Source organism: Lissotriton helveticus, chromosome 1_1 (assembly GCF_964261635.1).
Source record: "Lissotriton helveticus chromosome 1_1, aLisHel1.1, whole genome shotgun sequence".
NCBI lineage: Eukaryota > Metazoa > Chordata > Amphibia > Caudata > Salamandridae > Lissotriton > Lissotriton helveticus.
In genome coordinates this window covers 1,289,198,286-1,289,222,712 of record NC_136057.1, presented here as the reverse complement: position 1 = coordinate 1,289,222,712, position 24,427 = coordinate 1,289,198,286, and the positions used below count along the sequence as shown (strand labels likewise).

The window sequence follows — 24,427 nt, the reverse complement described above, 5'->3', positions numbered from 1 at the left end:
ACCCTAGAATTTACTTGAAGTCTGGATGTGGTTGGAGGGGATGGAGACAAAAAATAAATAGAACTTACCTTCCTCCCTCCAGGATCATGCTTCTCTGCTCCTCTCCTCACCATTGTAGGCAGGCACAGTCTCCCACAATGCCCTCGGCCAATCCAGAAACACCTCTCACACATAAGAGCAGCTTCAGGATTGGTCTGGGAGCAGATGATTTGCGCACCCAGACAGACTTGGAGCCTGTGCCTGGTCTCTCCAACTGGGCAATGTAGCTGGGTGTTGGAGAGAGCTTCGCTGCGCATGTGGGTTTGGCCGGCCTGAGACAGCCGACCAAACCCACATGTGCAGTGAACAGTGGTGCCCAACTGTGAGAAAGTGCCATCTTTCTTGCCTTGGTATGCCCCCACTTTTTTCTGAACTGCTGATGTACTTTGACTGAGTGTGCCCTGGGTCCCTGCCAATCAGGTACCCAGGGCCTGTGTTCCTTCCCTACAAAGAAAAGCTATGCTGAAACAAAATACCCAATTGGCATCTCTGGCCGCTGTCAGCCCCTAGTAAATGGTACCCTAGGTACCCAGGGCATGGTGACCAGAGAAGACACCTGAGGGCCGCAGCACTTATTGTGCCACCCTCAGGGGCCCTGTACCCTGGCTCCCACACACTGCCTTTACAGGCTGAGTGCCTAAAGTACAAAACTAAAGCAAGAGTCCACATGGCACACATCCCTGTGTGCCATGCCCACAGAACCCACTGCCCTGGCATACTTCAGTCACCCCTCTAGCTGGGTGCCCTATGCCAGAGGTGAGGGCCCAGGTGCATGAGCTCTGTGCCCCTACAGTACCCAGGGCCATTCCTGGGCACTGTAAGTGCAGTGTTGCCATTTAAGAGTATATGGTGCTGGGAGGTTGTCATTCACAAACTCCACAGCACCATAATGGCTTCACTGAAGACTGACAAGTTTGGTACCAAACCTCTCAGCACATTAAACCCGCACTGATGCCAGTGTGGGATTTAATGTAAAATGCACGAGAGGGCATCTTAGAGATGCCTTCAAAAAACCCGAACCTAAAATCCACGTCTGGGCTGAGTGGCTGCAGAGGCTGCCACACAGCAGACATGTTGCTGGACCCCTGGGTGGAGAGCCCCCCGCTCTCCTGGGTCTGCAACAAAGCACATCCTGGGTGAGGTGCTATGTCTCCTCCCCCAGGATGGACAGGGGGAAGCTTCAAAGGTATACCGCCTCTGAGAGCTTCTCCACACCATTTACTGTACCCAGCAACCAGCCCCCCACCAGTCCTACCCCCACTCTGGCGGGAAGACCCCGGGCTCCAGCCATCTTGTAGATGGGAAATCCTGCCCAATCCCAGCTAGGCTCCTGCACCCCTCCCACAGGAGAGGAGCAGGCTAGGGGGTGTACTCACCCCAGGACAGGGACCCATTGGTCCCTGCCCTTGCCCTACCTGTAACGCCCCTAAATTTAGTATTTAGGAGCTCCCTGAACCTTCCTTCCTCAAATACCGATATCAAAAAGAAGAAAGAAGATCAAGAAGAAGAAGACCCGCCGTGCAGCTGCTAGCAACAGGACAACAACAACTGACTTGGCCCCAGCCCTATCGGCCTGTTGATCCTGGAACCTGCTCCTGCCTAAACCCGGCGACCTCCGTGGACAGCAACCTTGGGACACCCAGAGGACCTGCCTGCCTTGACCCTCTCGACGATTGGGACTCCCATCAGAAGAGGCTTTGCTGCAACAACCCACCTGGTGCCCACCAGGAAGCTCCGGACCAGCCCACTCTGCACCAGCCGAGCCCGGGCCCGACCAACCCGAACCAACACCACGAGGACGTCCCCCCGGTGTCTGGGACCCGAAGTCCAGTGTCCAAAGACCCTCCTCGATGAACCAGCCGATGCCTGTAGACTCAGAACCAGGGGCCACCCCAACCGCGACCAGTCCGAGGGTAAGCTTTTCCGACCCCCAAAGACACCCCTGCACCCGGCGCCCCGCGGCCCCCTGTGCCACCCTTTGGGGTACCTACCTGTGCTCCAACATCCCAACTTACCTCTCGAAGTGCTGGTCGCCCCTGGAGAGTCACCGTCCCCGAGCCTGCAGCCTTTGTTCCTTTTTCAAGATCCTCATTGGATAACATTGAGCGCCCGTCGGCTCAAAAGCACCCTGCACCCAGCCGCCCGAGTGCCGCTGGCTGTGACCTCTTTGCCCTATCCTACTTCTCCTCTTTCCCTGAGCAAGTGACCAGGAGCCCAGCTCCCAGAGCCGTGTGGCCTGCTAGCCAGCAGCCACCAACCGAAGACCCCCTTTCCCTCATTGGATAACATTGGGCCTACCTACCTCTGCACCCCGCCGCCGCTGCGCCGCTGGGACTGAACTAACTGTACTCACCTGACCCTGGGGGGCCCCTGAGTCTATGCCCAGAACCCTAACTTCACCAACCAAGTACTCACCTGGAAACCGGTAATTCACTTACCTGGCATTGGATAACATTGACCCATTTTTGACTCGAACATTTTCTGTGTGGAGTTCTGAAAACTGAAGATATTCCTATAAAATCAGCTAATGTCCGAATTCGAAAATACTCACCTGTGATCAGGAGAGAAGCCAGTACTGTACCTTTCAGCCCAGTACTGAACCACAAAAGTAATCCCTAGCGGGTTTACTAGTAACCTGTATTTTCTCCATAGAAACCCATTGTCTGCTTTTCTATGAAATTTCTTTTAAGTGTCTACTTTTGAAAACTGCAAATATTCTTTAAAAAAGTACGAAATACTGAAACGCAATTACCTACCTGTTTTGGGTTAAGCCCGCAGTGCTGGCCCTAGGAGACTAGTGCTGGGTTACAAAAGTAACGCGATCGTACTTTACCTGTAACCTGAATTTCCTCCCATTGAATAACATTGTGAGAATCACCTCGAAAAGTTTCTAAGTGTGAACTTTTAAAACAGCTTTATATTCAGGAAAAATCATCACTGTAACTAAAACGTTTTTGCTAATCTGGTTTCAGTTTAGACCCCAGGACTGAATCCAAGATCTAGTCCTGGAACTACCAAAGTAATCCATAAAGTAATTAGCTGTTCTTTCCTATGAAAACCCATTGAGCTCAATGCTAGAGTGTGTTTCAGAACTGTATGGCTTATTAGCTAACCTGTAATTATTGTATGTACAAACTTACTGCTCCTCTGCAAAGTATTTACATGAGAGTACTCGTAACTTGAAAAGTATATTTTTATAACTGTTGGTTCTAAAAACGAAACAACCATATCTTTGGATGTACAAACAATTGGCCTGGAGTTCAGTCCTTGAGTGTGTGAAAACTTTTGCTGACTGAGTGGGTACATCAAATGCTTTACACTGTCCTCTGGTACTGCCTTACTGCTCGACCAAGCTACCATTTTGGAGAGTAAGGTCAGTTCTGACTTTAACCTCTGTTATACCTCTGGGGTTGGTGGACTCTATACACACTGTACTTCCTTCTAGTCCAGTATATATAGAGACACTTTCTCACACCAACACTCCCTAAACATAAAACATAACATAACATAAATAAGCCGAGAGTACTGTTTCCTTGGTATGGCAAGCCTGATACTTTGAGTGAATGCAGGAGAGTGTCAGCAGTCGGTCATGCTGTTGTAGTTCAGCTATCATGCTGTGTATGTCCCGGAATTCCCTAGCTCTTTAGTGAGCAGAGGAGGCCTTCACAAGGCTAAGGACAGGCCCCATAGCAGGGGCGGCTCCTCCACGTGGGCGGAGAGCGTCGCCCCACTGCTTTCTTGCAGTGCGAGAGGGAGAAACATAAAATGGTATTATGAATACCATTTTATGTTTCTGCTTCTCGCACTGCAAGAAAGCAGAAGGGTTTGGTTGGGGGCGAGCGGGTGGGCGGTCCTTCTACAGGGTAGGGGACGAGTGGCTTGCTTACTGTTGTGGGCACTGACTGTTTGGTCAGCCCCAGGGCCGACCAAACAAGTCATACGCACGCTCCTGTTTTCTCCATGTAGGCTGCTTGCAGCCTGCATGGAGAAAATGGCCTCCCCATAGAGGCCTGTGTGGTCGGCGTCCCAGCCAATCACAGCCCTGCCATTGCAGCAATGTGATTGGCTTAGGGGAGGAGAGGGAGGCTGCCTGCTTCCAGGGACTTGGACTAGAGAAAGAGACGCGTCGCGGGACCGGAGGCGAAAATATGTTTTAATTTTTATTTATTTTTTATTTACTGCCCTTCCCCTCATGACCCCCTCCCCACACGACCCGCTGCCCCCCACCCACAAGTCATGACTGCCCTCTAGCACATATGGGAACCCCAGTTTGCATCCAAAAGGTGAAATGGGTGGGAGGCACAAAATATGCAACATCACCTGATTGAACATCATTCAGTGCAATCCTAGGACATTTTTGCCTGCCCAGATATTTCAGTAATATATAGCAGGTGTAAGGGTTCCCTCAAACTCTTATGAACAAGAGGGACACTCTCTTTCAAATACATGCTTGCTGTAAGAACAAGTGCCTATTTGGCATTACAGAGAGTATGTTAGGCACCTAGTATAATATCAAACTGCACCAGTTTGTTTGTTATGAAGGTGCAGGATCTCTCATCTGGATCCTGGTTATTGCTGTGCACTGTGTAGAGTAGGCTACAGCGCAGGGTGTTGGTGTTATTCCTCTCTTCTCATTTCATATCAGTTTAAGTAACCCACACACAGTGCTTTAAAAGGGCAGGCACTCTCTGGTACTGAGCACCAGCACTTCTGTAGTTTGAACGGGTAGGTATCTTCACTTTTCAGCTCTGCTGCAATACATTTAATGGACTAGTGCTGCTACTTCTTAGGAGCAAATTGGTACTCTGAGTAGTGAGTACCAGCGCTTATGTATTTCCATTTAAAGCACTGCCCACATAGCCCTTAGAAGATGACGTGAGAGACAAACTTTGAAAATGTAAAGAAAGCATAGACAATTGACTAGACATCCTTAAAAAACAACTTATTGAAGTCAATTTGGTTAATCTTCACAATACACATAAAGAGAACAATTAAAGAATAAACTGTTAATAGGGAGTACAAAGCACACATGCCCTTTGCACACACCGCTTACCTCTGACAACACATGAAATGTGTACGAGTAAAACGGTCTTGAGTAGACAAACACAGGAATTGCGTAGTTGCTCCTTGCCATGGATGCCACTCGCATTGCTTCATTCACACGGTGGTGGACAAACTTGAGTGCATTTGGGCTTGACTTCAGGATGTAATCGAGGTAGATGGAAGGGTAGAGAGCGCTGCTTGCCTTCCAAAGCCACAGGAGCAGATCATTGCGTGCAGCCTCAATGTCGGGGCATCGACCCGTGTATGTATCTGGATGTTCCTTGTAGTCATAGTTGTAGCAGTCAGGGAAGAGGTAGTAGCCCCACAGCCCATTGGGCCGCATGTGCTGAGCCAGGAGAACAGTATTATTCATGAAGCCTCGGCCAGCGTTCTCAAATTCTTCCTTGGCCGCTTGCCGTATTTTGGCTTCTGACCAATGCGGGTGATGTTTCCTGACCAGTTCTTCGGACTTGTTCCTATAAATGGTCTTTGTGCCCCAGTTTCTATCCCACTGAGGTCTCCAGTTCTCCCAGTCAATGACACCAAGGCCTTGGAAGTTTTTAAAGGGGATGTAAGTGTCAAAATCAGACTTGGCCTTATTGAGGTGTTTTGTGAGGCTCTCATTCTGAGGAACCCCTCCGTTGATGGGAAAGCCATGATCTGTAAAATAGGGGTAGTACCCCAAGTGTGTATGATAGAATATGGTAACATTGGAACCACTTAAAGTCTCATTAGTATTGGCAACAATGTCGAACACGCTGAGGTCCAGATCGATCTTGTAGCGCAGTCGGCACTGTTCGGTGGGTGCGTTCCAGACAACAATGAATGGCTTGTGCAGCAGGAGGGGAGATTTTGCCTGCTTGACTTGTTGCCCTATTGCCAGGATGCACAGCATTGCAACTGCCAAGCCACTGAGGCAGGACTTGCTGAACTGTGTGCACATTGTGCACTGTTTGTGCTCAGGTAGTGAGGAAGGAGTCCTAAGAAAGAACAAAAAAGTCACATATGTCAGAATCTCAAGGTGAGCCCCTTAAAATGAAACAGTGCCACAAAGGCCATTTTACTCTAGTCAAAAGGAATAGAGTGATTGAGGTCCACATCTCTGGGCTACTTGTCATCAGACTGCTAATGCTGCCTGAACCAGCCTCACCAATGACGAGAAGGGTGAAAGAGCTCATGCATAGGTGGTTGCTATTACCCAGACTCTGACACTGGTTAATTCCAGAAGGCATGTGCTGAAGGTCTCTCTGCCCCGGGGCTCAGTGTGGGTCATGGGAGTCTCTATCATTGTGACTTTGGTTGATATTGTAGTTCGCCAGTTACAAATTGGTTTCTACTGGATTCATTTTTTGCCTATGGGTTTTTGTTTTTAAGCATTGGACTAGATCTAGACATATGCATCTCTCTTTCTCTCTCTCTCTCTCTTTCTCTCTCTCTCTCTCTCTCTCTCTCTCTCCCCGCATATATATAAAGCTTTACAGGGCCAGCTTTAGCACTGGTGCATCTGGTGCAAAATTGTTTTCGCCCCATCCCCCATGGCCTCCTTCTCCACAGATTCCCTCACTACCTTCCTCCAACAGTGATCCTCACCTCGCCATAGCCTCTCTCTCACATGCATCTCATTAGTTTTATAGCACTGCTCATACCAAGGTAGGGCGTCAGAGCGCTTTACATCACAAACACATTATACAGAGACAATAAATGATACGTGTGTAAACCAGTCTATAGGAAATGTTACACAAAACAATTAGGATTACAAGGTGTAGAAATCAAATGTCAGCTATACTGGTAGGCAGAATATTTTAAGAGTCCTTGGTCTGGAGAAGCACAAAATCAGGATTTAAAACATACCACAGTGTTTGGAGTTGGCTTTACTAATAAGAATGTATTTCTACTCAAATAAAACCTTTTTTTAGAAACATTAGGAAAATGAAAGTCTGTGGAAAAAACATATAGTTCTAAGTTATACATGCAGTTTACCTGCAGCTCTTTGTTGACAGTTCATAGGTCACTGTGCTATATTAGAATAGTTATTTTGACAATATAGGACCATATTACACATCTTACTCACTGTGTATTTTTCAATATTACGTGATTTAATTATAGCTTTTTGTTCTCTGTAGAACGATTTGCAGCATTTTCTATTTACTATTCATTATTTGTCTGAGACTGACAATAGGTCTGTCAATGTTTTGACAATGTCGGTTTTTGATGTGGAAATTGTGGTAGTACTTACATTGTGTTTTATGGGCCAATGTGTATTGTTATGCCAAATTTTGAATGGAAAGCACATTGTCAGGAAATTAAAACATGCATTCCACAATGTGTTTTTCTTTCGTAGTACATTGACGCCATAAAGGAAGAAAATAAAGTGCAATGTGGGGCAGTGTAACTTTTTGCTTGCTGGATTCCGTGCTTACAATGTTTGTTACAAGATGCAAGCATCAAAGATGGGCCTGTATGGGTGAGCTTGTCAGGAGTATTGATTTTGACCAACACTGATAGAAAGTGTTAATGCTCTGTCAATCCATTGTTATGAAAAGCTAAATATCATAAAAACGAATTATAGGAAATAATTAAGATCTCTTTTCTGTGAAATAAAAGCTTGAACACCACTGGCAAACATTCAATAAGATTGTTTACACATATATCTTGCCCCTGGTATCCACAATACAGAGTGTACATTGGTGTACAAAGGCAAGGTATCAACTTCATAAAACTGTGGCTGCAAAATTTTAGTTTGACAGACCTTACATTGCCATATGTAAAAAATTAATTCATGCAAAAAATTAAGGCGCTGATTTAGCTTTTGGTTTGGCGTCACCAACCTTCTAGGGTGATGCAGGCCGTACCCTCTCTTGTCCTGCCACATTTAAAGGTTTCCCATTTGAAGGGAGACCTGACAGAAGGGTCATCTTGCGATATTTCAAGATTGCCCTTCTCTACCTCTTTTTTAAATGGATTTCCCCATAGAAGTGTGGTCAAGATCCAGCAGTCGCTGCAGTGGTAAGATGCTCCATACAGGCACCAGTCTGAAGAACTTTAAGAAAGGATCTCATGGAATGATTCTCCAGAACTAGCACATTTCAGTGCTTTGAAATCATGTATCAGCCATTAAGGCCCTCATTAGGACTGGCTCGGCTGGAGATAGGACAATTATCGTACCTTTAAAATCAGCATTGAAATTTAAAATGCGCGATTATTATTGCCTATTACAAGTTCTTCCCTTTAAAATGGACATAGCTTGCTGATTTTGATGCTTTGCACACCAAAAACCACACGTAGAGGTATTTACAAGGCATTTGCCCACTAAATTTCAGCAGGTTGGACCTACTGAAATTCACCTGTTGAATATGGCAGGCATGGGGTAGTTGACACAAAATGTGTGCTTTCGATCCCTGTAAAATGGTATGTTTGCACAGAAATTGGACAAAATGGCCTACTCATAATGAGGGCCTAAATGTTAGAAGATTCATAGGAGAAGATGAAATGTCTAAAGCAAATAAGCCCTTATCTCAAAGGTTGGATCATGCAGTCTGTGGATGACTGCGGTGTTATGTGGATATCCCCTAAAGCTACTAAGCCAAACAAGAGTTTTCAAAGTAGAAATACACCCCTATTGTACAACCAATCCACCAACAAACTAATCTCATCGCTTACTAGGTAGAGCTACAGGTTTCCACCCTTCCAAAATGTGCTATTAAGAACTGCTATGAAATTGTGCAGCATTATAGGTAGCTTAACCACAGAGGTTCTCTAATGTATGGGTTGGAGTATGAATAATGTAATATATTTAAAAGAAAATATAAAATATATTTACGCTCTCTAACAAATACCAACCAAAATTATGTCAACATAAATCACTCTGGGCCTACTCATGATCAATTCCTCGTCCAATGTAGGGTGTATGCACATGTCACTGCTGCTGAGATTCATCCAATTGAGGTTCTCCACTAGGGACTTCCTTCTTGAATCACACTGAAGTTTGCAGGTGGTTTGGAGGCTGTGATTATGCTCAAGGTCGATTTTGAAAGGGGCATTTCAATCTCCCAGCCTAATTCAAGTGAATTTTAATAGCGTAGAGATTTGTCGCTGCTTGGTGGTTTGCAGTGGTGTCGTGAGACCCTCCCATTAACCTGTATCAACTGTGGAACTGATGTTGTGTAGCAACAATTGATCCTATGCCTTTATAAACGTAGGTGGTTGAACAGGAGAATCTTTTTAGTGCAGTGTTTGTAGATCATCTGTTTCTCATCTGGGGTGTATTATTCTTGATCTAAGATCTAATGGAAACGTGGCGCGTGGTCTCTTGTTTTGTTGTTTCTTTGCAGTTGGAACTGGACTGTTCCTCTCCTGCACTGTTTCTGTTCTCTATTGCAGGCTTCCTGTTTTGCTGTTGTTGATGTTTCCTGGCTCACCATCACTTAGTGTGAGAGTCTCTGTGTACCCTACCTCAGTGTGTTCCCTGTCCCACTAGCATCATCGCTAGGGTTCTCTTTCTCCATCGTTCTCTGATCCTCAAGAATTGTTGGGTAGCAAGTCTCAGCTCATTGGGATAGATAGACGGATGCAGATGAAAAGGCGGAGAGAAGAAACAGATATGTAGATAATACTAAGAGTAGTGGAAGTATCAGTAGACACAGCACTAGCAGCTCCGGGAGGAGACATGTTCATCTGGAATTTGGTAATACTGCAGACTCATTTTAGATTGTGCAGCTTTTTACCACCCGATTCAGTATTTCATGTTAATAATGGAGAATAAGAGGTGCTAAGGATTTTTGCACCTACATAGCAATTGTTTGCATTATTTTGCACTGCCACATTATAGCTGGTAGTAAATGGAAGTGTAAAAACCAGCCAAGTGTAATTTCCACTCAACTCGTGATTGGTGCAAAGTGTAAATACTGGGGGTATGCAAAATCTGAGAAATCAGCGTCCACCAGCACTATAAAGTTTTTTTTTTTAATTTGCAAGCGGTGATCAATTCACAAAATTGCCTAAGTTTTCGAAAAACAGAAGTGATATGTCCCGCAAATATTTAGCCTTGGTGGTAAACCACTATTACCCCTATGATCATGTGGAAGAAGTGTTCTGGAAAATACGTTTTTTGCTGGACAAAAACGGCTCACAAAAATGTTGTCTGGCTGGAAAATGGCCACAAACGCAAAAGTTTATGCAGTTGATAAAAGTCACGAAATTATGAATTTGAAGTTATCTTTGCAAAACTTCTCCAATGACTTTCTCTGGGGATGGGGATACGAGACGATTAAAGGGCAAATCATATAATTTGATGGTGAGCATTTGATTTAGTTCTCACTCATCTCCAGCAGCTGGACTACGGCAATGCTCTCTATGTCGGAATCTCCAAACTTCTACACAGACTCCAGACCACCGAGCTCCCACGCCGCACCCACATCACACCGCACCTAAATAAACTTCTCTGGCACCCCATTCACAAGCACAGCTAATTCAAATGTTTCACGCACACATAAAAATCCCTACACAACACAGGACCAGAATATCTGAACAGCTGCATACACTTTCACCAACCCACCAGACACCTATGCTCTGCCTCACTCCTACTCACACATTCCCCGCTTTCGCAAAAGCAAAACTGGAAGTCTCCGATTCTCCTACATTGCCCCCAGGACATGGTACGAACTACCTCAACAAATCAGAACCGCCTCCTCATCTCTTAAGTCCCACAAGAAGCTGATGACCTAGATCTTCGTATACGACCTCACATCTTCACAACTGCCCTAGCGCCTGGATACCCTCTTGGGTGATTAGTGCACTATACAAATCAACATAACAGTGCAGCTCCTAACAGACATAGTGCACAAAGGTAGCAAATCATACAGCTATAGTTAACTGCAGAAACATTTAGACATACCCCAAATTTGGAACAATCTTTCTTCTTCTGCAGACGTCTTGAGCTCAAGCTTCGAGATACAGAAAAGGCTTCTTTCGGACCAGCAGACTTTCTGCGCCACTTGTACAGCGCCCACAACCCTTGCATTTCTGGAGGAAGCGCTTTAGAATTTGATGTGCTTAATAAATCAGAAACCCCCAAGAGCCAGCACAGAGAACATCTCTTGCTATCACAAACTCTTGGAAAAAACAGTCGAAAATAAGTGCCCCATTATTTGGCTGGACAACAGGTCCTGGTGGCTTCCGCTTCGGTACTAATTGCTGAATGTGCCAATTAGAGCTCCGGCTTAATAATGAGGACATTAGGCACTGACTGGAGTTCTCAAAGGGTTTCTCATGAGCACGAATAAGCGAGTTTAATTAATCTCTTAAATGGCCTGCCTGGAAGTTTGTGACTAGGCACAGCTGAACTCTTCCACGTTGTTTTCTTCACCGAGTGTCCCCTTTCCGCCCCCAGATTCTGAGACATTTCTTCTTATTCAGCTGAAGAGTGAACTTTCATTTTAGTGCCTTTGTAATAAAATCTTCTTCAATTTTGTTCAATACCATGTCATCAAAACAAGTATATTGTGTTATTCGCATTACTATGGCGCCTACCACCTGTCAAGGCACCGTAGTGCGTTGGGAGACAGCTCTTCTTTTGCTACTGTGCCACTGGGAATTTGGGCTGAAAGAAAATTGTGTTCACTTTTTTTTCTTTTGTGTACTGTACTCAGGTTCTCATTCACATGGACGGGGATTTGGCTATATCGACTTACTTCCATGTTTTATACCTAAATTACATCTATTTCTTCATGGAGGAAAAGCAACACGTTAAAACTGAACCCAGGTAAAACTAACATGTACATTTTGGGAGGTCTGCCTTTGGCCAGGTCCTTGACTTGATGGCTGTTGAAATTGGTGACTCGCCCTGCCTGACCCTATGGCACCGAATCTTGGAAAAAAAATTGCTGCTGCTCTTTCCATGAATTCCCAAGTTAACAAACTTTGCTCCGCTTTTTCTGATTTAGAACGCCTTTGCCCTTTCCCACTGGAGGAGAAAAACAGTCCACGAAGCAGTTACTTATTTGTGCCTAACTATGACAACTCGCTTTAATCAGGTGTTCTCAAATCTCTTTAGCGGAGCCTCCAAATTGTTGCAAATAGTGTGGCCAGACCAGTGGCGGCTCTAGGCTCATGGCGGCCCTGGGCAGGGAGCGTAGTGAAGGGGCCCGTGGAAGAGGGTGTCCGGGCGGGGAAGAGCGCGGAGGCCAGTGTAGAGGGGGTGGTCAGGGTGTTTGGAAGTGGAACAGAGCCGGAGGCCGCCAAATCCCTGCCAGGGGCCGCCACGCAAATATGCATCCATCCTCAGAGAATTAATATATTAAGGATATATATTGGCGTGGTGGCCCCTGGGGTTTGGTGGCCCTGTGCAGGTGCACAGCTTGCACATGCCTAAGGCCGCCCCTGGCCAGACTCACCTGGGTCTAACTCCTCAAGACCCCCACCCCCACTTCTTGTCAGACTTCATATTGAAGTCAAGTTTGGCTGTATATGCCCCTGAGCTGGCTCTGTCATTGGTCATGCTTTTTGCTGGGTGCCTCTAAGCTGTCCAGGTGCATCAATTTTTGACTCTTCCTCAGTTTCTAAAATTACGGGGTCATCAATTACCTCAGTTGCAGGTTTCTTACTGTTGTCACTGATATGTATGTAGCACAATCATCAATGTTTCAGGAAGAAGTTAAAAACCTGGCTCTATGGCAGCCTGAGCCATCAGTCATTTCCGTGGTCATGTCTTCCAAAATATCAGCACTCTCTTTTATTATTTGCATCCAGGGGTCTCGTGCATTCATGATAGAAAAGCAATGAAAAACCTATACACTGGGGAGGTGGAACTTACAATGAACACAGAAGACAGATCTGTGAGGACCAAAGTTGATGGTAGCAAGCTGGCGAGGTGGTGTGCAGAGACAATAGGATGGCGAGTGAGACGCTGGGGCTTTCCATGGGAATACGGGGGCTAGGATGCAGCTGTGAACAAACCAACAGTAGGAGCCCAGTTGAAACAGTGTCCTCAGCTCTAGAGTCCAAATGTTTGGAAGACCGTGACAAGAGGGGTGAAAATGTTGAAAAATAATTTTGAGCATATGGGATGGCAAACTAACCGGTCCTGAGCATCATACTGATCAGCACTTGTTACTGTGTCTTCTTCATAAAGCTTTTTGGTGTAAATCTAAAGGCTTAACAAACCAAGTGTCCTCCAAGATGTTTATAGTGCCACCAGATAAGCAGTTCTCCTGGGAGGTATTTCATAATCTCTCCGAATCAACAGTTCCTATAACCCATCATCAAAGGTGTTTCTTCTATTATCACACCAATATCAAGTTAAGCTATCCTACATATTTCAAAATATCACTAAACATGACTTGGAACAGGATTTTTCTCCCTCGCATGGCTGTGATGATGCTGAGTCGATGGCGGTGGCCGTGATGCATCTCCTCTCTTACCTGCACCAAGCAGTTACTCCTGGAAATCTTGCCTGTGTCCTGCCTTCCAATAGCCTCCAATGCATCATCCTGCTATCAAGTGTGTTAGGGGTTTGTATGCTGGTGGTTTGGGGCAGGCTTTTTCAGAATATTGTTATCTAAATATCGTCCGACATAAATATTGTGTCCTAAATACCATTTACAAAAATCTAACCCCATCGAATAAATTTAATAGTAAAACGTCTACAGCCATCTGGATGATATGTTTGTAAATGATATTTAGGGAATAATATTTATGTCACACAATATGTAGCCGTACTTGTAAAGCGCACTGATACTCCTGAGTGTCCTGGCGCTGTACTCATAACGCTAGGGAACCCTTCCTGGTTTTTCCCCGTGAAATGTCGCCTCCTGGGCATCCCCAGGGTGCAACCAGGCATCCCTAGCGCTGTAGGGGCCCGTTGTGGAGACTAAGCAAGCTATTGCCCAGAGTTGCAGCGTGGGACCCATGCTTAGGGTAGGCACCAAGGCGAGAAATCAGGTCCGAGGAATTATGAGCCCAAGATCTGCCGAGACCAGTCAAGGCAGGAATTGAACCCTGGTCCCGGGCCAGACCTCTGCATCAGGGTCTGCCGCTCTAACCATTGAGCCACACTTCTCCACTAATGAATGAATGAATTAATTAATTAATAATTTATTGCGTGGTTACTCAAAACCATTACATTAAAAAACATGATACAAAAAATATACAATTTAAAAGAGAAACGATGCAATTAAAATCAAAAGGGCTAAAGCCCATGGTCTTTCAGGCCAGCGTTTTTTTTATTTCTATTTTTTTTATTTTATTTAAGCTTAGCCGATGGCTGTGTTAGTCTAGTTGCAAGGTGTTATACGCCTCGTCGCAGATTCTTATCTGGTCGCTTAACAGAGAGTAGACATCAGTTACGGATCTATTGGACGAATTTACCAAACATGGCCATCTGCTTGACTATGTTCAGTGTGTACAGTTGGTGGACTGCCTCCTTTGTAGTTTGTGTGCCCAGTTGTAGCAAGATGGGCTTAAGATAAAGTCTGCGGTCTGAGCGCAGGGCCGGGCAGCAAAGTAGGAGGTGAGCCAGGGACTCACGCTTATATTTGCAGAGCCGGCACTCCATGATCGCCGTTCTTGTTGACTCCGTGATATATAATTCTTTGAGAGGTAGAGGGTGTAGTCTGAACGCTAAAATCCTGTGTAAAGCTTGTCGACCCACTGCCTGCGTGAGATGGAGTTTGGGGTTATGCACTGTGTGTGGGAGGGTTTGGGACCCGTGGAAGCCTCTTTCTGCCAGCGATTCCAAATCCAGGGTACGAGAGCACAGACGAACTTGCTTTTTTATTATACTTTTGATGGCGGATTATATGATTGTCTCAGGGTCCCAATTCTCCAGTGCTAATTTCAGATGGTCTTTGGCCGCGGCGAGAGTGGCAGACCATGGGTTGCCAAGTTCGAAGATACTTTTCAACACTGCCTTCATTGTATTCTCTTGTGCCGCTGTTGTAAGGTAGACGTATTTACTCAGCGAGGACATCTCTTCCAGTTTTTGTTGGTGCAAGTTGAATTCTAGTCACACTAGAGTGTTCCTGGTGCAGGCGGGTAGGTCGAATAACTATTTATATGCCGTACAGTTTCTTTTTTCCAGGTCTTTAGCTAGTTTTCCTGGAAACGCCTGCTGTGCGTAATTAAGGGATGGCATTAATTTTGTCCTCAAAACTCTTTGGATGGCCGTTGTTGTGGGGCTATGTAGAGTGGCGTGTAGCTTACAGAGGGCGTAGGTGATGCTTTTCCCTTTTGTTTGAATTTTGTGGAGATGAATTCCTGGGCGGCCTGTTTCGCTGAACCAGACTCCCAAGTAGTGGTAATCTTTTGTGCAGTCCAGAGTCAGTTGTCCAAGCCTCCATCTTACTAGTTTTTTTTGGGGATAATGCCCGAAAATTACTATTTTGGATTTGGACGGGTTGGCCACCAGCTTATTTTTGATAAGTTGCCTGTGCCGTGAGTGCTTTTTGTAAGCCTGTTTTGGTATGATCTAGGAGTACCATGTCATCGGCATATTGCATTAGTTGGATCTTAGCGCCCCCAATCCTAGGTGTTGCTAGAGTGGCTCCGGTCAAAGATTGGCCCATGTCTGCAGTGTATAAATTGAAAAGCAACGGTGCTAAGACGCACCCTTGCTTTAGGTCGCGGTCCGTTTCGATTTTTTCTGTAGCAGAATCGCACGAGAGTTTAATTCTAACCCACGTTCTTAGATACAGGGATTGAATTACTTTTAGTAGAGCTGGGTTGATGTTACAGCGTGCCAGCTTCTGCCAGAGGATGGAGCGATCTACGCCATCAAACGCTGCAGAATAGTCAATGAAGCAAGCGAAGAGAGGAGGGCTTTTGCGAGACACAGCTTGTTGGATTAGATATAAGAGGGCAGTTATGTTGTCCACCGTTGATGCACCGGGTCTAAACCCTGTTTGGAAGAAGGGCAAAAGGCCTTCTGTGCTGACCCAACTTGATAGTTCCGCCAGGAGGGTACTTGCGAAGGCCTTGCCCTCGATGTCCAACCGGGCAATCATGCGGTAATTTTTTGGATCGGATTTAGGCCGTTTCTTATGTATTGGGTGCAGAAGCGACCCTCTCCAGGAATCTGGAACGTCTCCCAAGAACAGACATTCTGTGTATAGCTGGGTCAAATTTTCCGTCCAGAAATCTGTGTCTGCCCTAAAGAGGGAGCCGGGCAGGCCATTGAGGCCCGGTGCCCCGTTTTGTCTGATTTTTTTTAGGATTGTACAAACTAGGGTTTTTCCTGGGGGGGCGTCATCGTCCAATGTTTCCAATGTGTCAGCGGTGATGTCTAGTTCTTCTCTCGCATTAAGGCCTTTATTAGAGGGAGGTCTACTTCGGTCTTCTATATACAGTGTTTTTACGTGGCCAACCCAGGAGCGTGCATCAAGTGAATTCTCTCTGTGATTGTCTCCTTGAGTTAAGGTGTTTCGGTCTCTCCAAAACTCTTGGGATTTGCATGGTCTCAGCAGGTCAAAGACTTTCAGCCATTTTGCCTCGATACATTCGCGTATCGCGGCCCACTCCGTCTTTGAGTGACTTTTTCCGGCTTCCTTAAGTTGCCTTTTTGTCAGATTGCAGGTCACCGCGCCTGCCTAGACTACAATTCCCATCAACACAGGGCTCAAAACTACTGTTCCCAGAATTTCCCGCCGGGGACACAGGATATCACGGGGCGGAGCCTGACAATCAGGGCTCGTGATTCTGTTTGACGGAGGTAGCGGCCGCTCCTCTGTATTCCGGAGATGTCCTTTGGTGCTTCGTTGTTCCTGTCTTGAGAGATCCAAGACTTGCCCGGTATTTGTGTAACGCGCTGGCTAGCGCGTCTGATTTTGTTGGTTTTTCAAGACATCCGCGGTGCGGATCTCTCCGTGTCCCCTTGCCTCGCGGCTGCGAGGAAAGACCTTTCTCCTATCTTGTTTCCTGTTGTTCTTTTGTACACGCGCTGTGACAGTAACAGCGGTGTTGTTCGTCATACCTCTTGGGGTTAATCAAGTGGCGGAGTGCAGGGGGGGATGAGGACTTCCGCACTACCGTCACGAAGTCAGTGACGTGGTTTATTGCTTAGACCATTTTCGGAATTCTAAAATACCAAAACGGATGACTGTAGTGAAGTAACTACGTCATGCCGTGTTTGGGTTGACCTTTGTGTAATGTTTTGAGCTGGAGACATTTACGCTATTCGTAACAAAGGAGGATTTCAGTGTACATAAAAAGGATCTCCTTGGCACGTGCGTGCTGCTAAACCCTTGGTGTTATACTTTGATTCATTTAAGGAACTATATTCTCCAGAGCTTGCTGAGTAATGGCTATGGGGTATGTTACTAGCGATAACTAATGATTCAGGCCGATGGTGTGTTATGCCTCATGTCTTATACATTCTCTTATGTTATACAGGATAGAAGGAAGGCTGGAAACACAGCAGTATGGTGTATGTGAGCAGTTCTCTACAGGTGAATCCACTGGTCGTGGTCTAGTGAGAATTAAATGAATGTAGGGTTAAGAACCATATTAACCTTTGTACTTTTGTCTTCCAGTTTCTTTTTCCCTGCTGCCCCTTCCTTCTCCTCTTTATTCTTTCGGGTTTTTCCCCCTTTGGGGTTTTTCCCTCACCGTATCGTCTGAACACCCTGTGTTTATACTTCAGGGTGTTCGGAGGGTCCGGAGGCGGAGCATTGTTGCTGCATGCGGATCCTGCGGAGTGTAAACCTGACACTTTTGTCCGATACTGTGCCGGTTTTCCGGTAAGCTCTGCGTTTGGCGTTTAGATGTTAGGCGCTCTCTTTAATTGCTGGGATAATTCTAAAGGTATATGGTGAATGTCGGGGGGTTATGCTTGTTGTATCTCCTCGGAGCAGTGAGGCTAATTTTCTGGCTAGTCGATCCCATTTTTCGATGGCACCCTTGTTATTCGCGCTAAATGGCCAGCCAGACCATTTTTTTTCTCCATTCGTCAAATTTATTGGTTGGCGCTGGCCCCCATTTGATTCTCCTTGATAGCTCTTGCAATTCTTCTCCATTAGATGCCCCAATGCAGCGTAGCGTGACGGGTGTCTGCCGTGAGGTTCAATGTAATTGTTAGGGCGGCATGGTCACTTTCGTTTCGCTGGTGCACTGTGTACTTCGTCATTAGATTTTGATATTTTTTTGCTTAGTATGATATAGTCTATTGTTGTTTGATTATTGTATGTAGGGGCAAAGACAGCCCCTGGCTTGATCGCTAAAAACAGAGAGAGTGCAGTTCACAGGTTGTAGATCTGCATCAAGGCATTATTAGGCATCTGTGGCCCCGGAATGGTTGCTGTTTGTTGTAATGACCCCAATATTGTGTGTGTTCAGGTCCCCAAGGATAATAGCTTCCATTGATGCAAACTGTAAGATCAAAGATTCTATCTGGCTTATCAGCAGGATCAGTTTATCCTTGGCGCCCGGCCTGTAAGAGTTAAAGTAGACATTGAGTATTAGAAGTGGGCCGGTGGTCATGGAGAGGCCTTTCACAAGGCCCGCCAGAAGCATGTTTGATATGTTTTTTATTTCTGTGAAGTGAATTTTCAACAGGGTGCTTGATGTAAATGGATATCCCTCCTGAGGGTCTTCCAAATATGTTGTCTTTGATGGCTGGTTTCCCATACTCAACGTACCCCCTTATTGATATTGGTTTTATTGCCCATGTTTCTTGGGTGCAAATTAAATCTGCTCCTTCCAAGAATGCCAATGCCGCTCGATTTTGCAAAAGCTTTGTAATCCCTGCAACATTCAAAGTCATGATGTTCAAACTGCGAATGGTGAGCGCCAAGTTGGTATGCTTTGCTGAGACAATTTTCGGGTGGTATTGAGAGATCTCCTTGCTTACAGGAGGATCGGTGTTAGGGGCTGGGGTTTAAAGCCCGAGGCAGCCAAGACCAGTCTTTGCTGTTGTTGCCCCTAATTGAGCAAGAGCCCAGACTTGTTATTTTGATGAGACTTTCGTTGGTAAAACTTGTACTTGTGCCGCCTTTAGTCCCATGGAGAATGGACTCGGCTTGTGTCGCTGAATAGGACAAGGCGTTCGTGGCTGGCTTCCTTTGAATATTCTGTTCCTGGCGGGCTAATGGGTACTTCAAGTCACTGTTTTTTAAGATCATTGGATATTTTGACACAGGCTGGGTCACCATTTTTATACCCCAGCTTTCCAGTAGATTTTGGTATCTTTTCAAGGCCTCAGCCATGGTTAGGCTGGTAAAGATTAGCTCTGTGGTCTGATTTGTCTCGTTTGGGCCTGGGGTGAGAAAAGAAACCCTCTCAATGTCCGTTGTTTTTGTTTTTTCTAGACCAGGGAGGTTTGCAAAGAGTTTTAGCAGATTGCTGCGGTTGAGAATATCCCACTTGCCATATGAAACATATTCAGGGTACAGCGGTATTTTCCGGTCGTAGTGGTTTGTGGATGTCAAATTTTGTAGGGTGTTTTTCTCCTGCAGGACCTGGGCCTTTGTAGAGTTTGGGGTTGCCTGTGCCAGGATGTCCAAACAAGCTTCTACCTGGTTTGATGTAACCACCATCTGCTGCACTGTCGTCTCGGAGCCTGGTCTCGAAGGCCAAAATTTCATCTCACTATTCTCTGCAGGCTCCGTGTTGTTTTGGGATGCCCTAAGGTCTTGTGCTGTCGTGGTAGTTTGTTTATATATTTTTGGGGTTTCTTGGTTCCTGCTACTTGTTCTTATGTTCAATGGTTTAGTGAGTAGGGGGCTTTTTAGGTTGGCTTCCCAGGCTCTCCGTGAGTCCTGCTGTCTTTCCCCGACTTGTTGTCCTTGAATTTGATGGGCGTGCCGGCTTTGTTCATGTGGGCTCGTATCCATAAGGTATAACTGATGGTCTGAGGAGGGGTCCGCGATGGTCGGGTTGATTTCAGGCATAGTTTTGCCCGGGCCTACTATGTTTTTGTCTATGATTTCAGTATTTGTTGAGGTATTGGTCTTGTATTGGTCATCGATGTGTACGACGGTCTCCTGTTTTTCAGGCAGCAGCCATTTCCGAATGGAGCCTTTGTCGATGGATTTGTTTTTTTTCTGTTTGTTCAGCTTTTTAAATGTTTTCTTATTTTTCCGGCAAAGGTGATGGGTGTCAGGGCTTGCCAGCTTTGGGTTGTTATGATGACCATAGTTGTTATCCGGGTTGGAACTGGTTTTTGTTCCAGTGTCTTCAGCCCTACCTAAAAGCTCGGTCACAGACCTTCTCGTTTCTTGCGCGGATTCTATGTCGCTAATTTGTATTTCTTTTATATTGAGAGGCTACTTGATGTTTTGCTGGGAATGTGAATTGTTCTGTTGCCTGCTGACTTCAGTCTTAAGGTCGTTGATTAGAGTGTTCATTATATCAGGAAGTTTTTCTAAGTTGAGCAATATAGGGCTGCAGCCCCAGCACTCCGGTTCGGTTATTGATATGGTGTTAGCCTGGGCTCTATGTATTAATGCGTTCAAGTGTTCCAATTTGGGTCTATCCCTGAAATCAGGCCTGCAACTGTTTGTAGTATGTTTATTTGAGCGTCAAGTTTGTCTGCGTGCATTATTGCCGCGTTTGCCATTGAAATCAACGCTTCATTAATTAGCGCTAAGTGATTTTCTATTATTGGTGGCTTCTGTTCTTTTTCCACTGCCCCACTTTGAGGACTAAGAATCCAAGAATCTTTATCTTGTGTGAAATCACTGAGATTTAAGGAATTCGATTCTGATGTTTGTATTGTTTTGCTAATTGTATTTGCTTTGGTTCCGTTGGCTCCATTAGCTCTGTTGGTTCCATTAGCTGCGGGCCCGATTGCATATCCCCTAGTCTTTGAGGGGCTGAGCTGAGTGGACTATTATGGATTGGCATAGCTAGTACCGTATTTAAATCTGTTGTTTCTGGTATTCTATCCCCTCGAGAAATAATTATTTCTGGCGAAAGTGGGGTGGCTGGCCGTTTTGGTAAGTGGGGTCCTATCAATCTTTCAGCGTCCGTTGGTATACTGGCGGGTCTGATGGTCTCTCCTGTGCGTGATAGGCATGGTGGGCACACTGCCCCCCTGGATTCATCAGATTCTATGTGATACAGGAAGTCTGTTATATCTCTGCTGCTGTCTGTGCAGGATGGTCTCTTTATAGTGCTGAGACTGGTCCTGTTGGCCTCAGGATCGTCTAATCTGGAAGCCTTGCCTGGTGAGGTTGCGGGTGCTGGTACTATTTGTGTGTCTCCTATTTGCTGGTCCTCCTTGGGGCCTGGTCCAGGTTTCGAGCTCCCTCTTCCTAGGGGGTAGAGCAGCTTTGCTTTTTTCCCCCTTGCTGATTTGTGGGGGCATGGCTTCTCTTGATGTTGGACTAGGTTTGAATTTCTTGTCCTCATGGTTGTGCGCACTTGCTGCGTGAGGTTTTGACCTCATTTTAAGTTCTGCCTTGCCTTGCGTCTCCTGGTTGCCGCGTGTGAATGGTTTTGCAATTGCGACTGCGTGAAAGAGGTGTCTTGTGATTTCCTGTTGACTCAAGTCAAGGTGGCTCCCAACGGCTCCACATGCCGCGATGAGGGCTCGCGACTCGCGGCTCTCCTCTCTCCAGTAGCGACCCCGTTTGAAGGGGGTTGCTGCAGCAGGGGTGCTCGCTCAGCTCGCCGCACACGGGGGGGGGTCCCAAAAGTGCAGAAGAAATCGCTTGCCCCCGGTGTGAGAAGTTGGCCTGATATATGATGCTCACTAGTTCTAGTAATCACCTTGTATCAGTCCAAACAACCCTTATGGTGATTGGTTGTAAGTCAACCTTATAGACCAGCTATCCTAATGGTAGCATGGACAAAGCAGTCTCAGGCTCAACTCTTTTGGCATGTGAAGCCAGCTGTTTTACCACAATATATTCCCTTGAATACCAGATGAAAGGACACCACACAGGTTGTTATGAAAATAAACAGTATATTTATTAATAACAACACCTCTGAACTCTTTATGAGGTCAGAGGGCTAAGCACATGACAATCTCTTACGAAAAATACGACAAGTTGCACAAAATTACAATGGTGCCCTAGGGGCACGACAAACCATATACTAAGTAAGTGGAATGTGAAAGTCGATAAAAGGAATGGAGCTGTCCAGAGGCTGTTGGATCGATGGGACCACGCTACACTAACTCTAGGTAAGTAATAGGAGGCCTACGGAACGCATGTGCAGACTGTGAACTCACACGCGAGATGCGTAACAACGTCTATGGACAGTACAGTTCAAAGTAAAAGGTAAGTACGGACAATCCTGACTAGTTAGGACGACAACGACTGTGGAACGGGACACTAGGACAGTTAGACTACCCTTGAGCACTGAAATGCTCTCATTACCTCACCCACGGGCTGCGGGTGCATAGGTGCCAAAGTGTGTCGGGTTCTCGCGTTGAAGTCAATGGAGCCTGAAAGAAAAGATGCTGCAGGCGACCAGGAGGAAGATGTCCGGTGCGATCCAAGGGTGGATCGGTGAAGAAGAGGACCTGAAAGCAGAGGGGACAGTGTTCAAAGTCACTAGCCAGTGACCGGTGTGGAACCAGGAAGGAACCAGGCGCTGTCGTCGCGATCAGGTGAAGAGTGGACGCTTGACTCTGCAGCCACGTGGACCAGGAGGTGTCTTCGATGACCAGGATGGAGGCACGAGCTGTCCCACGCAGGCTCTCGCTGTCGGCAGTGTCGGATCCGGAATTGGAGTCAACAGGCCTTGGCAAAGACAATCCACGTGGTGAAGGGAAAAGACGTCTGGTGCGGACTAGGAGAGTCCAGGGTGCCCCTCTTTTGGAAGGGAGCAAGGGCCAGTCTGGAGCAATCAGACCAGCAGTGAAGATTCAAAGGTTCGTCGTCTAGGAGGCCACTAGCCAGCCGGCAAGTGACCAGACAACACGTCGAGCAGCAAACAAGCAGAAGGGCCCCACGCAGATCTCGTGGATGCTGGAGGGATGATCTTCGGTGCAGGGGCTGCTCGGGGCTGGGGCTTCTCAATCGCCAAAGCACTTGGTCGAGTTTACCTTGGGAGTCGTGCTGGAAGCGAAGTGCAGGTTCGTTCAAGATGGCCGGTCCCACGTGTCTCGTCGCACCCACGGGTCTCAGCTTTGCTGCAGATGTGAGTTGAGGTCGGAGAGGTCTGGGAATCCAGGTCTCGTTGGGCTCTGAAGTCTGGATCCTCGAGGGAAGACGACAAAGTGAAGCTGCTGGACGCTTGATGGTGCCTGCAGTTGCAGGGTGGACACTCCTTGTCCACAAGGGAGATTCTTCAGTGTTCTAGAGAGCAGAACTTCGAAGTCCAGAGTTTCTTCTTGTAGAATTGTTCAGGATAATCTAATTTGGAATGGGACCAGCTCCTACATTTATCCTGCTAAAGGGGGCTGCACTACTGACTAGGTCCCTCCCCTGGGTGGGACCAGGAAGGGGGGTGGTTACACCCCCTATCCTTTGTCCGGTTTCCCGCCAGAGCTGGGGCTGGAGTGCCCCAGCAACTGGTTTGAACCGGTGCATGCACAGGGCACCTTGTGTGCCCCAGGCATGTCTCATTCCTTTCAGGCCTATCCTACCCAATACACAAAATCCTGTCTGGGGTGGTGCTAGCACCTCCCAAGGCAGGAAACCCTTTGTCCAAGCCTCCCTCGCTGGAAGGACTCCCAGCAGCAGGAGGTCAGACTTGTGTCTGTGGTGGCAGCATCCATTTTGTGATGCCAAGGCTCGAGTTAACTTTAACCGGGGTTCACAGTTACATACATGTCGTGCCCCTCTAGAAGGGTGGAATGCTACCCCCGTCGCCAGAATTGGCGAGGGGGTAGTATTCCAATTCGTTTGACACCTTACTCGACATGTTTTGATAATGTTATACCAGAGTTAGCATTTAACCGCGAGGTTGATAATGCACTTAAGAGTATATGGTATAGCGTTATCATGGAAACAGCTAAAGGACTTAATTCCGAAAGCTGTAGACAGGCTCAGCTCATGCTAGAGCACCATCTCACATAATTCCAAGCACTCTGCCTTCAGGATTGATATGGCCTTCCATAGGAGTGACTGATAGGAGGATATGTGTCCATTTTATGGTTAGATATAGTTATACTATATCTATAGCAAGGGGTGATTACACCACCTTGCCCCAGCTGTTGTGCAGCCAGTTGTGTCAGTTTTAGATGGCCAGCCAGGGGTGGCATAATACATGCTTCAGCCCCTGGTAGGCCCTGTGTATACCTATGCCCTGGATACCTAAGGTACACTGTACAGGGACTGATAAGGTGGCCCAGTACCAATTGGTAAATGCACCTAAAGTACATGGATGTCAATTTAGAGAGAGAACAGCTAGGCTGTGGGTCTGATTAGCAGGCCCACAGCCAGGGAAAGTCGTAAACCAGTGAAGC

General features: G+C 46.5%; 1 protein-coding gene across 2 annotated transcripts in view; it reads right to left on the bottom strand.

Annotated features, from left to right (window-relative positions):
- Window positions 1-24,427, bottom strand: part of LOC144772684 (hyaluronidase-4-like) — a 106,151-nt gene that overhangs the window by 57,584 nt on the left and 24,140 nt on the right. Inside the window, exons 1-2 of one of the 2 annotated variants that reach the window (XM_078657162.1) lie at window positions 10,976-11,104; window positions 5,093-6,062 (exon numbers count right to left, since the gene is read on the bottom strand). In XM_078657162.1, the coding sequence (XP_078513288.1) occupies window positions 5,093-6,025 (933 nt within the window). In that variant the 5' untranslated portion in view covers window positions 6,026-6,062; window positions 10,976-11,104. Of the gene's footprint in view, window positions 1-5,092; window positions 6,063-10,975; window positions 11,105-24,427 lie in introns of those variants that run through there. The other variant, XM_078657153.1, reaches the window with a different exon arrangement.